The sequence below is a fragment of the Danio rerio genome, chromosome 4 (assembly GCF_049306965.1).
Source record: "Danio rerio strain Tuebingen ecotype United States chromosome 4, GRCz12tu, whole genome shotgun sequence".
Taxonomy (NCBI): domain Eukaryota; kingdom Metazoa; phylum Chordata; class Actinopteri; order Cypriniformes; family Danionidae; genus Danio; species Danio rerio.
Genome location: NC_133179.1, coordinates 6,170,445 through 6,187,369, shown reverse-complemented (window position 1 = coordinate 6,187,369; position 16,925 = coordinate 6,170,445). Strand labels below are relative to the sequence as shown.

Below are 16,925 nucleotides of genomic sequence, written 5' to 3'. Positions count from 1 at the left end.
TTCACAAACAATTAACCGACCTGTAAAATATTGTAGTGTATGTCCTCTTTTCATATATAATATTTATTTACAGGAATTTGATTCCATCATGCGTTATGAAACTTTTGTTACCAAACTCTTCATCACAAGCAGTGTATCTGACCAATGACAGTGCGAGTCTCCTCTGAGGCCCCGCCCCCTCGCAGCATCAGCACCCTCGCCCCTGGGTGACGTCGCGCGCTCAGCTGTGCGGTAAACAGCGGCGGCGAGCGGCTGCGGACTGATGCCGAAAACAGCGCGGGCTCGACGGTCATCAGGAGGAGACATGCCCGCCGCAGCCACCCACAGACCCGCGGACACACTGCGCAATAGCCTGCGGCACTGATGAAGCCTCCTCTACCGGAGCCACAGCGGGCCGAAGGGCGGATAGAGGAGAGAGAGGATGTACTGGCGCGTGGGCTTCGGCTGGAGCCGCTCGTGCGCGCTTGAGCTCGGCCGAAACAGGAGCTTCTCCTTCGGCCTCTGCAGGTCCGACGAGCAAATGTCTTTGCATGGGTTCATCATCGCCTACCCGCTGCAGGAGTACGGGGGGATCATGTCCGCGCTAGGGGTCGACTCCTGGTGGAGGAAAACGCTCTACATTACCGGGGGCGCGCTGCTCGCCGCCGCTGCCTATTTACTACACGAGCTGCTTGTCATAAGGTATGCTGAGATTGTCTGTCTGTCCGTCTGTCTGTCTGTCTGTCCGTATCTATCTATCTATCTATCTATCTATCTATCTATCTATCTATCTATCTATCTATCTATCTATCTATCTATCTATCTATCTATCTATCTATAACCATATAACCATCCATCCATCCATCCCTCTATCTATCTATCTATCTATCTATCTATCTATCTATCTATCTATCTATCTATCTATCTATCTATCTATCTATCTATCTATCTATCTATCTATCTATCTATCTCTAACCATATAACCATCCATCCATCCGGCCTTATATTTGTTTTATTATTAATTATTATATGCAAACAGTAATTATTACATGCAATACCTAAAGTTAATATGCTTATTTTGTTTTGCATAAAATAACAGTAACATTAACATAACAGTACTAATAATAGGCTATTTATGGAAATATGTATATTTACACATTATACAATGTATAATATATGTAAAATATGTACATTGTTTTTCAGTTGTACAGTATTTTTATTGTGTCAATATAATCAGGGCTTGTGTACTCCTTTTATTATATTTATGATTGTATAATACATTGTAGAATTGTATTATAAATAGCATATATGGTGCAATACTTTTTAAATGTCAAGGCTTAATATACATCTTAAGGATTTTTTATTCTCAATTTATAAATCCCAGATGTTGGCTTCTGAATCTAAACCTCAGGATTTATAATGTATTGTGAAGGGCAGGAACAGCTCTTTCCTCAAGTAAAATGAACTAAATAATCATCCTGGACAATTAAACACAATGTCAACACAAAGCAGTGCAGTCAATTCATTACCCTCCCATGATGAAGGATAAATGAGTACAATGCATTTCAAGCAGGACTGCATTTTATTACTGTGCCTAAAGAGTGAATGTTGACATGTTGATGTGTGCTGTTTCAAGGGCATCTCTGTGTTTTCGGCCTACAGGAGAAAGTCTTATTGTGTTAGTGACAAAATGACCTTTAACGGCTCCTGCATGGTGTAAATATAGTGATGTGAACTGGGTTTAATTGTTTGCTTTCGCTCCGTTTCTGACCTTTGCAGAAAAGGCAGTGCAGCTTGTGCTCAGCAAAACATCTCAGGTTACACGAGGCCTTCAGAAAGGCAGATCAACCCGCTGCTATTTGAGGAGCTTTCTCACAAGCTATCGATTCTGACATGCGTTACACAAATATAATAGCATATGATTAATTGTTTTCAGTTCAAAAGGGATCGTAAGAATGAAACTGAAGTGAGACGGTGATGCTCATGATATATTTCAGCACCACCAATGTGGACAGCGACCACTGATCCTACTGATCACAAACACTGAAGACAAGCCGATCCGAAAAGCTTGAGGAATATTTCTGGTGCTTTTTGATTTGATTAACTTATTTGGCTGATTAGTTATTTAAATTTGGATTTATTTAATAGTGAATTTTACTGCAACATCCATAATTAGCTCATTTAAAACTATAATTAAGCATTTAACTGACTTGCTTTTAGACTAGCTGATGCGAAAGGTTTTAGGAGTATTTATGGTGCTTTTTGAAACCAATTTGATTAAGCTTTTTTTTTATTTGATTTACTTTAGCCTTTAATTATTGAATCTTAATTTGAAATATTTAAATAGTGATTTTCACAGTAAAATCCATGATTACCTAACTTATTTATTTTAGACTAGCTAATCTGAAAAGTTTGAGTAATGTTTCTAGTGCTTTTTGAAACCAATTTGATGATTGATTTTAGGATTTAATTAAGTTCATTTTGCTCGTTAATTTATTCGTCTTCATTTGGAATTGTTTAGTCGGGAGATTTATAACAAAATCCATAATAAGCTAATTTAAAAACATAATGAAGCATTTAAATGAGTTGGTTTTGAACTAGCTGATCTAAAAAGTTTGAGGAATTTTTATGGTGATTTTTAAGCCAGTTTGTTGATTTTTATTGCCTTATTTTATTGCCTTATTTTGCCCGTTAAAATGTTCATCTTAATTTGGGATTATTTAATAGAGAGATTTACAGCAAAATCCATAATTAGCTAACTACAAAAATATAATCAAGCATTTAGTTAGCTTGCTTTTGGACTAGCTGGTTCGGAAAGTTCTGGTGCTTTAAGAAACAAATGTGTTGATTTTGTTTTATTTGATAAACTTATTTTTACCATTAATTAATTAATCTTAATTTTGGTTTATTTAATAGAGAATTTTACAGCAAAACTCATAATTACCTCATTTAAAACAAGTTTTAAGCTTATTAATTAACTTGGTTTTGGAATGTTGAAGTGGATAAAAATGTAGAGACTAAAAAACACACAAAACAACATGCATATTAGTAGACTTGTATTACATTTAGTCATCTTGCCCATTTTAGAAATTTCCTGATGAGTTCTGAAACTTAATTGTTTATTTTAGATTTTGATGAACTTGGTTAAAAAAACAATAAAAAAAATCTATCCCATAATAGAGGACCAGAATATTATGCAACTCAACTTAAAAACATATGCACAAACACACACACACACACACGCACAAAAACGTTCTATGTGTCTTACGTAACTAAAAAATTACATAAAAGAAAAGCTTAAGTAAAGGCTTCTGTATTTGGTCATTTAGCTAATATATGAATGTTTTGTTAACATATTTAATCATTTTAGGATTCAGTGATCTTGATTTAAGCTGAAGTATTAAAATTGTAATATTAAAGTGTTCAAATGAAAAACTTAAATGCAACAATTTCGTCATCATGATCCACAAAGTTTCAACATGCAATGCTGATTCACTGTGTTCCAGCAGAGATTTTATCATCAATATAAATGATGATGATATATAAACTATAAATAAAACATTATCATAAACTAATAATTAACCAGAGTATCATAGATTCTTACCAGGAAACACATAAAGAACTCATTTCTTTGTTTTCATTTTATAATTCAGTTTAATTATATGATTTCTCCGCTAGGCAATAGCTATTTTTTTTTATCACTAGATGCTTCTATATTTGGCCTTTAAAATTATATAATTTGTCTTATATAATTACATCAACCCTTTTTTTTTCCTAAAAAGCATCTTTTGAGCCCAACACTACACTGTAAAAGCACCAGTTAATAAAAGGTTGAAAGAGCAAAAATATCTATGTTAGATACTAATATTCTTGCCTGGGTCTAGTTAGCCCCTTTATGCATCAGTGGTCGCCACAGTGGAATGAACCGGCAACTTATCTAGCATATGTTTTACATAGCGGATGCCTTTCCAACTGCAACCTAGTCCTGGGGAACATATTTACACTGTCACATTCACGCACATACTCTACAGCCAATTTAGTTTATTTAATTCCCCCATAGCCCATATGTTTGGACTGTGGGGGAAACACCGGAGAAAACCCATGGCAACACAGGGAGAACATGCAAACTCCACACAAAATGCCACCTGGCCCATCCAGGACTCAAACCAGTGACCTTCTTGCCATGCGGCGACAGTGCTAACCACTGAGCCACCGTGTTGCCGAGTCTAGTTCATACAAATTGTATTCAAGTAATTTAAATTTTGAAGTTAAATATGAACACTTGTTTCAGTACATTTGTTTATGTCTGTCTCTGTAGGAAGGAACAGGAGTTGGATTCTGAAGACACCATCATTCTGCATCAGTTTGCCCGGCCCAAAACTGGGGTCCCAAGCCTGTCGCCCTTCTGCCTGAAGATCGAGACATACCTGCGCATGGCTGACCTGCCCTACCAGGTACACACATGATTCTTGAGATAAAGGCAATAATTAAGTATTTTAATGAGTGTTTTGCATGACTCTGTAAATGAAATAGCATACAGTAGCCTCCATCCTGGCCAGTGTTCTCATTTTTGTTATTCTACAGATCTGTTGTATATTGCTTTTGTTATGATTTGTGCTTTTAAAGGTCCCATTAAATTAAAATATATTTGTTTCAGATGTTAGTATCAGTATGTTTTAAGGACATCTATAAACTATTGTCAGATTTCTGATTTTGATGACATGAACCTGATATAAACATGAAGCTTGCAGTTTGTCACTTCCACCTAAATGAATCTATGATTTTTTTGCATCACCTCAGACTTTTCATCAAATCTTCTGACCAATCAATTGCTCTCTAGTATCTGACATGCTCCGCCCTTTCTTCTCATTTGCGTTTCATTTGATGTGCTTGAGCTCAGCCACTCCGACTGGCAGAGCTGTGATACAAAACAAAACGCTATTGGCTTTTTTTTAATAAAGGGGAGGAGCTACCAAATGTCCCACCCTGTCTTCATGCTTTAGTTGAGATTGTCAAATTTCTAATTAAACATGCTGATTTCAAAGCAGTGTGATTTGTAACCCTAAACCACATAACATATTTTTTGCACTGGTATATTTTGGGCTATTATGAGTCTATATTGTTGGCTATTACATTTCTTTTATCCCAAAACATCATTAGAATATGGTACAGTAAAGTAAACAACACATTCCATGGAGATTTCTAACTGTAAATGTATAAAAACTCAATTGTTCATTAGTAATGTCTCTTGTTAAGCACTTCATTTGGAAAACTTATACAATATTTTGTACCCGCAGACGTCAGATTTTCAAGTAGTTTTATCCCACACATATATTTTACACATCAACGAAAAGCTTATTTATTCAGCTTTGGGGTGGTATATAAAACTCATTACCTAAATAATCACTCTTATGACTGGTTTGTGGGCCAGGGTCATTTTTAGTGTTGCCAGATATCAAAAAGAAAAACAAACTAGAGCAATTTCTTTTTGAATCACCAAAAAAAGTTAAAATCGTGTATTTACAAAATAAGGCTATTTATTTAGCTTTTGGGTTATGTTTAAATCTCACTTCCAAAATAGTGACATTTATAACTGGTTTTGTTTTCCAGGGCAACATTTAGTGTTGCCAGATATTAAAAAGAGAAACAAACAAAAGCAATTTTCTCAAAAAAAAAAAAAAAAAAAAAAATTGTCTATTTACAAAATAAGCTTGTTTATTCAGCTTTTGGGTAATAGATAAATCTCAGTTCCAAAATAATGACACTTTTGACTGGTTTTGTTTTCCAGGGTAACATTTAGTGTTGCCAGATATCCGGAAGAAAAACAAACAAAAGCAAGTTTCTCAAAAAATAAGTTGTGTATTCACAAATTAAGCTTGTTTGTTCAGCTTTTGGGCAATGTTTAAATCCCAGTTCCAAAATAATGACACTTATGACTTATGTGGTCCAGGGTCACATTTAGTGTTGCCAGATATTGAAAAAAGAAACAAAAGCAATTTTCCCCAGAAAAATTAAAATGCACCGAAATAAGTTAAACTCGTCATAAATAAATGAATCATACATTATTTACAATTTAATTACTTTATTACTGCTGTCACATTAATATATTAAAAAGCCCACCAATGCACCAATTATAGTAACTAGATCTGGCAACCTATTTTCAGTGGCATAATTTGAAATAATATTTAAATCATAGAACTGTTATTTTTGAATGTGAAAATAACCTCAATGATTAAGTGCCTTTTTGGGATCAGATGATCTGAAAACTGAGGGACGTTTTAGTTATTTACGGTTCAATTTTCTCCTCAGAACTACTTTGATGGCCAGCTGTCTCCTCAAGGGAAGATGCCTTGGATTGCGTATAATAAAGAGCAGGTTTGTGGGACGGAGTTTATCATCGACTTCCTGGAGGAGCAGCTCGGGGTGAACCTGAACTCCAGCCTGAGTCCTCAAGAGAAAGCCATCTCACGCGCCATCACCAAAATGGTGGAGGAACACTTTTACTGGTGAGACTCAACTGCTTTTCCTCCACATTTTTTGATCAGCTTTCTTTAAATCGTCGTTTAATTATTAATATCAGATTCCGATTTGAATATGACCATTGAAAGATTGTGATTTAAGTGCTCATCTTGAAATGTTACTGACAGTGAAGTTATTTTCAGGTTTATTTGTTGATATTTCATAACCTAAAGCAGACATTTTTGAAACTATACTATCCTACACTACACTACAGGTCTTTCACCTGCTGAAAATGTATAGGAGCCTTATTGAAGGTATTTGTGGCATTTATTGATTTTTTTTTTTAATGTAATGTAGATCAATCTAGATCAGTCTGGAGATTTAAGAGCTTTATTCTTTTTCCTTCAGCTTAGTCCCTTTATTTATCAGAGGTCACCGCTATGGAATGAACCGCCAACTATTTAAGAGCTTTACAACTAAAAATAACACTTCAATGGATTTGTTCTGCCCTCCAGTGTTCAGTCTTGCATTCAAGCTGAAAAAAGTATATTCTAGATATAAATACATGCTATATATAAATATATACTGTACAATTTGTAATCTATAGATGTTTATAAAATGGCATAAGAATTTAAGACTTATCTAAAATAAAAATTACAGTTGTACAAAAGTGTGTTTATACTTAAAAATGAAAATATCTTCAAAAAGTATTATTACCAAAGGATCAGTAAATAATTCTAGTTATGCAACTGCATTGTTCAGCAAACAGAACATTTTTAATTTTTAAAAAGAACCAAATTCTAGGAACTTTTTTTATTATTACTTTATTCTTTACAATAAAATAATTTTCTTTTCTTTTTTTTGCAACCACAAAATGGCATTTATTTATTTATTTATTTATTTATTTATTTATGTTTTAAATGCCATATCAACAGCATCTCTGCTTCCAATACTTTTCTGTCTGTAATCTCCACTGTCCTATCACAATTAAAGGTGAATAACTGCTAAAAAATAATTATATATATATATATATATATATATATATATATATATATATATATATATATATATATATATATATATATATATATATATATATATATATATACACATTTGAAGTCCGAATTATTAGCATCCCCCCCCCCACTTTCACACCCGTTTATTCTAACGGAGAGAAGATTTTTTATAAGACATTTCTAAACATAATAGTTTTTATAACTCATTTCTAATAACTGATTTATTTTATCTTTGTCATTAATTAGGCAGGTAAGGGTAATTAGGCAAGTTGTTGTACAACAATGGTTTGTTCTGTAGATTATTAAAAACAAATACAGCTTAAAGAGGCTAATAATTTTGTCCTTACATTTTTTTTAGTTAAAACGTGCTTTTATTCTAGCTGAAATAAAACAAATAAGACTTTTTCCAGAAGAAAAAATATTTTCAGACATACTGTGAAAAATGGGAAATATTTAAAAAAGAAAAAAAGTTCAAAGGGGGCTAATAATTCTGACTTCAACTGTGTGTATGTATGTGTATATATATATATATATATATATATATATATATATATATATATATATATATATAACATAACATTCTATTCAAATATGTTTTGCCACCAAACTATTTTTACACAAGTCACAAACAGGGTTTTCTTCCCACAAAACAACATAAAGGTTCTGTTTAATTCATTATATAGAAAGAAAAACATCAGTGTGTGGTGCACATCTAGAGAAATCTTAAAGGCAAGGTGCTCGTACAAGCCAAAATCAATAGAAAAAGTAAAAACAAACTGGCACACTGATGAAGACCATGTGGACTGAAGCATAATCCAAGTAAATTTGTCTCTCTTTTACTTGAATCTGTTTAAATCATTATCACAATCACGGTTGGTTGTGAAATGGTTTACTGATCAACTTGGCACATTCAGAAATTCCAGAATATGCTGAATATGATCAAATCAGCTATGCTAAACTGTTGTGTATGTGTGTGTGTGTGTGTGTGTGTGTTTTGCTGCAGGACAATAGCGTACTGTCAGTGGGTGGACAATGTAGAGGAGACCCAGAAGATGTTGTCTACGAACGGGCCGCTGAGTGACCTGCTCCGGCAGATCCTCGGTCAGGTAACCGGTGGGATTGTGAAGAGGGAGATGTACGGCCACGGCATCGGACGTTTCTCCAGAGATGAGGTTTACAAGCTGATGGAGAAAGACATGCGCACACTGGCCACCCTTCTTGGTACGTTTTAAAGTCTGAGGACTTTTAAAAATATATATTTTTAAAGATTTGTGGCTTTTATATGCAACAGAGATCAATCGAGCCGTGTTTCCCAACCCTGTTCCTGAAGGCACACCAGTAGGTACTGTTGGTGTGCCTACAGGAACAGGGTTGGGAAACGGTGATCTAGAACAATCTGAAGCGCGCAGATCTTTTGAAACGGGTTACAAAATAATGCAGCAGTGGATCTGTGCTGCCCTCTAGTGCTTTACTGCAAAACTATTCCCTTTTTGGTTTTGTCTTCTAGTTTAAATAGTTTAACATTGTTCATTTAGAGTAGAGTTACTGGAGAAGGAATAGTCTTGGTGGAAAATAAAAACATTTTCAGAATTAGTTTATTTTGTCACTGTGTTGCCAGGTTTTTTTTTTTTTTCTTTTTTGTTTTAAGGATAAACTTTGCCTTTCTGGAAAACAAACTTAATTGAGCCACTTTCTTTCTGAAATAGGATCAATACATGTAAGGATTGTTTATATTTGAAAGGTAAATTCTGAATTTTGAACATACTCTTGCTGAGCATTAATATTGACTCTTTATAATAGCAAATTTCATATATTAAAAAGTCTTTTTTTGTGAAATTGAAATTCTTTATTCTGTAAAAATGTCACATTTAAATTCAGATATTATTATTTTTTTATTTAAACATGTAAACAATTCAGAAATCAGAAAAAAAGTCTAAATTGTGTGAAACTTTTGTGTGAAAACTGTGTTCTTTGAAAAGAAATAAAGTCTAAATTGTTAGACATAAGCTCAGAAATCACATAAAAGTTAAAAGTCAAATGTTCAAGATAGTAAAGATTAAGAGTTCTCCAAAAATAGTAAGATGCAAACTGACGATTATGCGATTAAAAAGTGATCCAATGTATTATTCCACGGTAGAAAGTAGAAACCTTGGAATTTCATGACAATCAACCAAACATAAAACTTTAATCTTTAGTGTTAATCGTGTAAATTTCTCCCTTAGGCAATAAAAAGTACCTTATGGGTCAGACATTTTCCACAGTGGATGCTGCTGTATTCGGTCATCTTGCCCAGGCCATGTGGACTCTTCCAGGAACACGTCCAGAGCAGTTAATTAAAGGTGAGCTCATTAACTTACAATAGTTTCATCATTTCTTCACATCCGTCATGAAGTCAGGATTAAGCATACTAAAGAGTTAGTTCACCCAAAAAAGGAAAATTCTGTCATCATTTGCTCACCCTCAAGTGGATCCAAACATCCAAAAATAAACTCGAAAGAAGACAATTTGAAGAATTATCAATTGGTGCCCATTGACCTCCATACTATTTTTCCCGTCTTTGAATCTCAGCAGCTCCTTCTGTGATGTGAAATCGTCATAGTGCTGTAAATCAGTGGTTCCCAAAGTGGGGGTCGGGACCCCCCTCGGGGTCGCGGTATAATGAAGAGGGGTCGTCTGGTGATTTCCAAAAATCTATTTATTTTCAATTAACCACTAGAATTATCATTTTTTACTGAAGGGGAAAAAATAGTTGTTTATAGTTGCATGCAATATTGTTATTATAGTAGCTTATAGTTACTAGTTCTATTGGATTGCGACCCCTGGGGTAATTACATAATATTAATTATGACACAGCAATAGCGTCAGATGCAGCAGATTGATTTTATGGCACCAGGTTAAACTTTCTGGCCTATTTACAGCACTGACATACATTAAAAAAAAATAAACGAAGAATAGAATTGGGTCTATTGGAGTGTGAGTGCGCCATTGCCTGCAAGGTTTCTGTATTTATAACCACCTCTGAGGATATTGGGAGTCACGAGTCACTGGCATTGTCATTTTTGGGGTCGCAGTCTGAAAAGATTGGGAACCCCTGCAGTAAATGACATCATCAGGTCGCCACTTCCCATTCACTGCGTGTGTTTGTAGCTAAACTGCATTTTTCTTAGACTTTCCAAGGATTTGATATTATAGATGGAGCCAGATCAGTCTCAAAAATGATACATTTACAAAATAAAAGTCCATACATCCACAACACAATTCACATTTACAAAATCCAATTCATAAACTCAAAACATGATTCATGATATACATAAATCCGAATCATTTGGCGAAAATATTTATGATTTTCACTTTTGAATTCACAAATTGTCTGTTGTATTTATAAAAATTGGATTGATATGAATAAATCATATATAAATGAATTTATTAAATTCATATTGATATGAATTTAATCGTAAGAGGAGACTGATTAAGGGCAAGCAAACTAGTATTAATGGAGTGGATGTTAAGAGTGTTGATAGGTATTTGGGAACTGTTTAGAATAATAATTTTCCTTTTCTGTTAATACTATTATGTTGTGTAAGAAGGGGCAACAAAGACTCTACTGTTTACAAAAATTAAGATCTTTCGATATAGATAAATCCCTCATGTGCATGTTTTACAGTTCATACATTCAATCACTGTTATCCTTTTCTTTGCTTTGTTGGTTCAATTCTCTAAGTGTGAAAAATAAGAGTTGTTTGGAGAAAATTGTGAACCTAGGAGGAAAAATAGCAGGGAGAAAACAGATGACCATGGCTCAGTTATACCATAGACAAGTTTTGAGTAAAGCTCAGAGTATTCTGTCAGATGATTCCCATCCTATGCACCACGAATTTTATCTTCTCCCTTCTGGTATTAGATACAGAACTCCTAGTAAATCAAATCAGTCTAAACTTTCATTCATCCCCTCAGCTGTAAAGTTTTTAAATTTAGGGTAGATTTTAATGTGCTTTTGTGTATTATGTGTGACATGCTGCAACTAAATTACCTTCGGGAAGTGAATAAAGACTGACTGACTGACTGAATATGAAGTGTGCTGTGCATGTATGAATTTAATTTTATAAATCTGTTATTTCTAAAACTGATGTGGCTCCATACTTCCTCCATGCAGGTGAGTTCATAAATCTAGCCATGTACTGCGAGCGAATCCGTCGCAAATTCTGGCCTGAGTGGTTCGTGGATGTAGATGACCTTTACTACGATGGGCTGAGCGAAGAGCCGGATTCCCCCTCCCAGCTCCAGGATTTGGGTTTGCACTCATGCAGTTTCCAGGAGCAGGAGAGCAGCGTTTCTCATCAGGACACCCCTTCACCGGACAGCGACATCACCGGACGCTCTCTGTGTGACTCTGATATGGACACCGAATGCTCAGTCTCAGAGGCGGAGCTACTGAAGTGATGGCCACACCTCATTTGATGATGTGTCTGCACGGGCCCCGCCCCTCATTTATTGTCCCAAACCCTTTATCAGGGAAAGGGCTGGTCAGGAACAGTAGCGTTTTTTTCCTGCAAGGAATTCTGATGATATTATTGAGGATTTTTACTGATTGAAGGAAAAGCCAGACCAGAGGGAAGTCAGGAAGATGTGTTGAATATTGGAGTGAATGACGCGGCGGCTGAATCACTCCTCCTGTGGATGTGACATCATCACAGCCCTAGAAATGACATCATCACCTGTGACCACTTCCCAATCACTGCGTGTGTTTGTAGCTAGACTGCATTTTTCTTGCATTCTCCTGGGATTTGGTATTGTATGGGTTGCCTAAAATGACTAAAGTGTGTAGATATACTTACTGTATGAAGTGAGGCGGCACAATATTTTCTGTGGTCAAATTGCAGGTCATGTCCTGTTTTATTCGGTCAAACCCATAACTAGTGATCAGCTGATATTATTATTTTCTTAAACTGTCGCAGATATCCCACTGCTTGATTAATGGTTATATGATGCAATGCATTGTTGGATAATTCACCCCCAAAATGAAAGGATTTTAAATAGTTTCTTGTCTGCATGACTTGCTTTTGGCACATTATGCAATGTATTAATAATTAATTCATCCAAAAATTGAAATATATTTCTTAATTATTAGCCTGCATGACTTTCTTCAAACGAATATAAGATATTTTGAGCAAAGTTGTATGCATATGTAAAAAAAAGTCACTTGTTTCCATAGCAAGGACTATCAGAAGTCTAAAAGTGGCCCATTTAAAATGAAGGTGTATATACATGATTTTTTTCCCCCCTCAATTTCTGTTTAACAGAGACAAGATTTTTTCCACATATTTTTAATCATAATAGTTTTAATAACTCATTTCTGATAACTGATTTATTGTTTCTTTGTCATGATGACAGTAAATAATATTTGACTAGATATTCTTCAAGAGGCTAGTACTCAGCTTAAAGTGACATTTAGAGGCTTATTATTAGGCAAGTTAGGCTAATTAGGCAACTCATTGTATAGCAATTTTTTTTCTAAAGCCAAACAAAAAAAGTTTTTCTCATTAATAATATAATTATTTTGACCTTAAAATGTTTTTTGAAAAATTAAAAACTGATTTTATTCCAGCCAAAATAAAACAAATAAGACTTTCTCCAGAAGAAAAAGTAAATCTATAAATTAAAGGTATAGTTCATCCAAAAACAAAAACAGTTTTTAAAAACAATTGACAATTACTTGTTGTTTTTTATTATTACGTGTCTGAAAAAATCAGCAACAACACAGAAATATAAACTCATATTACATTTTTTTAAAGTGACTATTACAAGAATAAATTCTGAATTTCTTCCCAAATTTAAATACTGACTGTGGTTAAGCATTACAAGTAACGCGAGTTATGTAATAATCTTACTTTTCTAAGTAACAAAAACTTTAAAAATTAAGTCATAATATTTAAGTTACTTTTTTTTAAATGCGAGTTACTCTTTAGTTTAGTTAATTCACTTTTAAAAACTAAATTGCTCAATTAAAATGATTGTAGTCATGTTAAATCCCACACGCAATGACAGAATGCAGGAACAGACAGAAAGGAAGACGGCAGAGTCCTTACATTTCTGCGATTTAAAAATATTCTCATTATTTTGAGTGCATTGAAGAAAAGGAAAACAGGATTATCTGAATGGACAGTGATTTTACTTTTTAACAAGACAAATAGTAGCAAATACATTGCTTCAAACTTTTGTTATTCTGTTTATTCTTTCATTAATCTGTATATTGTTCCCAAATTTGAATACTGACTGTGGTAAAACATTACAAGAAACGCGAGTTACATAATTATAATACTTTTTCCGTAACGAGTAAAGTAACATATTACTTTAAAAATTAAGTCACAATATTTGAGTTACTTTTTAAAAAAAATGTAATGCGAGTTATTTTAATTTAAATACTTTTCCTGTGAAGTCAGCAACATTTTAAACCTTAGTAAAAAGTTAGTAAAAGAAATGTGGTCACATTAAATCCCACACACAGTGAGAGAATGCAGGAACAGACAGAAATGAAGATGCCAGAGCCCTTACATTTATGCAATGAAAATATTAATAATATTAATATATGGAAATATCATTTTCTTCATTATGAGCGCACTGAAGAAAGGAAAAGACAATTGTCAGTGATTTTACTTTTTAATAAGACAAAAAGTAGCTAACGCATGCTTTAAACGTTTGTTAATCTGTATACGTATGCTGCGTGTGTAGCTATGGGGTTTTCCGAAGATAACATTATCCTACTTTTTTTTATGTTTTTTTTTTAAATACACAGTGTGTTGGTATTTGCAGAGCTGCACTATTTTAAAAAAGTAGAAGAAAACCCCCCTGCAAGTTCTGAGACAAATCAAACCTCAGCCAGGTCGGAAAAAGTCACAGAGAAGTAACTTAAAAGTAATGTAACCCATTACTTACCATAAAAAGTAACTAAGTAATGTAACTTGTTACTTTTTTGGGAAGTACTCAATATTGTAGTGCATTACTTTCTAAAGTAATTATCCCCAACACCATTTGGGTGAATTATTTATTGATGAGCATACATGCTGGCCAAAATCTATCGCCATTCGTTTGCTTGACATTTGTTTCTTAATCATCTGTGTGTGATCTGTGTGTGTGTGTGTGCAGCAGTTATTTGTGATGAATGTACTTGTGTTTGTCGAACAGCAAACACTTCAGGCGGGGATCTGTGCAATAGCGCCCCCTGTGAGGCTTCATTTGCCATTATTCACTATGCCAGAAAACACTGGACAGGAATAGACAGAATAATGCAGCAGTTTCACTCAAATGCAGAGGAGGCGCGTGTAACAATACAAATGGAGACAGACAGCTGCGTCTGTGTGTGTGTGTGTGTGCGTGCGTGCGTGCGTGCCTGTGCGCGTGTGCGTGTGTGTGTGTCGATCTGCTGCATGGCTGAGTCTCTGAGTCATCGTCACACACCAATGATCTCCCAATGACACATGCAAGACAAGAGACGTATGTTTTTTTTCTGTCGCGTACTGAGATGTAATCTGTGTCTTGCTGTGCCGTACAAACATCCTTCCTGTTCGCACAAATGCCCTTTTAATATCGCAGACATAATCCTGCTCAAGATGCGGGCGATACTGAGAAATCATACAGGACAAAAAATAAATAAATAAAAAAGTGTCTATTTATTTGTATGGCTTTAAAATGCTGATGTATTTCGCTTATGTTTGATCAAACTCACCAATTTTGCTTAATTTTTAGGGGGCAAATGTCACATTTATTAACTGGTGCAATTAGAAAAGGTCTTTGTTAAGCAAAACCAAAAACAGAAGATTGCATTTTAATAATTATTTAAATGTGCCAAAATACTTCATAAAGAACTTAGAAAATTGGTAAAACCCTCACATGCTGATTTAAAAATGGTGTTTTACTAATAATTACAAAGAAAACGTAAGATAAATGTGATATTATGGAGAAATTATGGACATTTTCATGTAAATCTTTATTTTACTTAACTTTAAAATGTGGTGACGCAGTGGCTCAGTGGTTAGCCCTGTCGCCTCAGTTCAAGAAGGTCGCTGGTTCGAGTCCTGGCTGGGCCAGTTGGCATTTCTGTGTGGAGTTTGTATGTTCTCCCGGTGTTTGCGTCGGTTTCCTCCGGGGTTGCAGACCTGGTGCAGATGCAATCTGGGCTGCATGCAATGCTTTTTAATGGACTCACCTAACCCCACCCCTAACCCTACATAAGAGTGACGTCACTAGCTGCATTGAGTGCATTGTGTCTGCATTGCATCGCTTCTCAGCTTGCATCATAAAGGCTGCATCCAGATATTACTGGATTTCCCCCCATGTGTGAATGAGTGTGTATGGGTTTTTCCCAGTACTGGGTTGCAGCTATAAGAACATCCGCTGTGTAAAACATATGCTGGAATAGTTGGCGGTTCATTCCGCTGTGGCGACCCCTGATAAATAAAGAGAACCAAGCCGAAGGACAATGAAATTTCAAATATGATTTACACAGTGTGTACTTTCCTAAAATGTTTGTTTGTTTGTTTACATTATTCTTGATTTAATCCTGTGCCTGATTCTAATAAACAAACATTTATAGTATATCTAAATACTTTTTAATTTGTATATATGTGTTGTGTGTTATTCCTGGACCACTTGACCTTTTTATAATTATTTATTTATTGTTAATTTTCTATTTCAAATATTGTAAAAGACTTTTGATGAGTTTTGCATCTATTTCTTGTTGCGTTATACTCTGAGAGCTGTTTTACACACGGTTTGTTTGATTATATTGAATGAATTTCAAATCATTCTCACTAGGGCAGATTCAAGGCTATAGTCTTCAAACAAACTCGCTACAAGCATCGCAGATCAATTTTTAATGCTTCCTTGTTGAGCTTAGATATTCTAGCCAGTTTTATCGTCTGTTCATGACAATCTTGTATCTTGACCTCAATAGACCTATACAGCCCTAAATAATACGCCAAATGTGATGTATATGTGGCAACCCAAAGATGGAATTATGATGGAAATGTTTTCATATGATTTTTAAGCCATATTACAGAGTCTGTGTTGTGTGTGTCATGACCCTGATGGACTTGTTATGGACTATATTGAGGACTGTACATGAACTATTGATCACTGTAACATAAGGAACTAAAACTGTCTGGGAAATGTGTTAAAGATACTCAAAATGTTTCATGAAATATAGCTGTATTAAATTAACTGATTCTGGCTTTGTGTTTGCGTGTGTTTTTAATATTTATTACTTAAAAATGTTTCATTATTTTAGTGTCTGCATCAAATTAAATGTATTTTTAAGTGATTTTTTAAACAAAGCCAATAAAATGCAAGTAAAGTCATGTTTTAACTTTTGAAAAATAGATAATGTCAGAATATGGGTGAAATGTCATTTAGTGTATTGTATTTATGATAATACAAACATGGTTATCATACTGAATTTTACTAAAATTATATTAA

General features: G+C 34.5%; 1 protein-coding gene across 2 annotated transcripts; it reads left to right on the top strand.

Annotated features, from left to right (window-relative positions):
- The first annotated feature begins 214 nt into the window (after positions 1-214).
- faxca (failed axon connections homolog, metaxin like GST domain containing a) lies at positions 215-16,679 on the top strand. 2 transcript variants are annotated; one of them, XR_012401757.1, is made up of 6 exons: positions 215-681; positions 4,298-4,433; positions 6,289-6,485; positions 8,466-8,675; positions 9,677-9,793; positions 11,608-13,074. XR_012401757.1 is itself a non-coding variant. In XM_001337905.8 (6 exons), the coding sequence occupies exons 1-6, from the start codon at positions 422-424 to the stop codon at positions 11,892-11,894; spliced, it is 1,215 nt and encodes a 404-aa protein (XP_001337941.2). In that variant the 5' UTR covers positions 215-421; the 3' UTR covers positions 11,895-16,679. The 2 variants fall into 2 exon arrangements, 1 of the variants encoding a protein (XP_001337941.2); XM_001337905.8 differs by having other exon boundaries at positions 8,458-8,675; positions 11,608-16,679.
- The last annotated feature ends 246 nt before the right edge of the window (positions 16,680-16,925 follow it).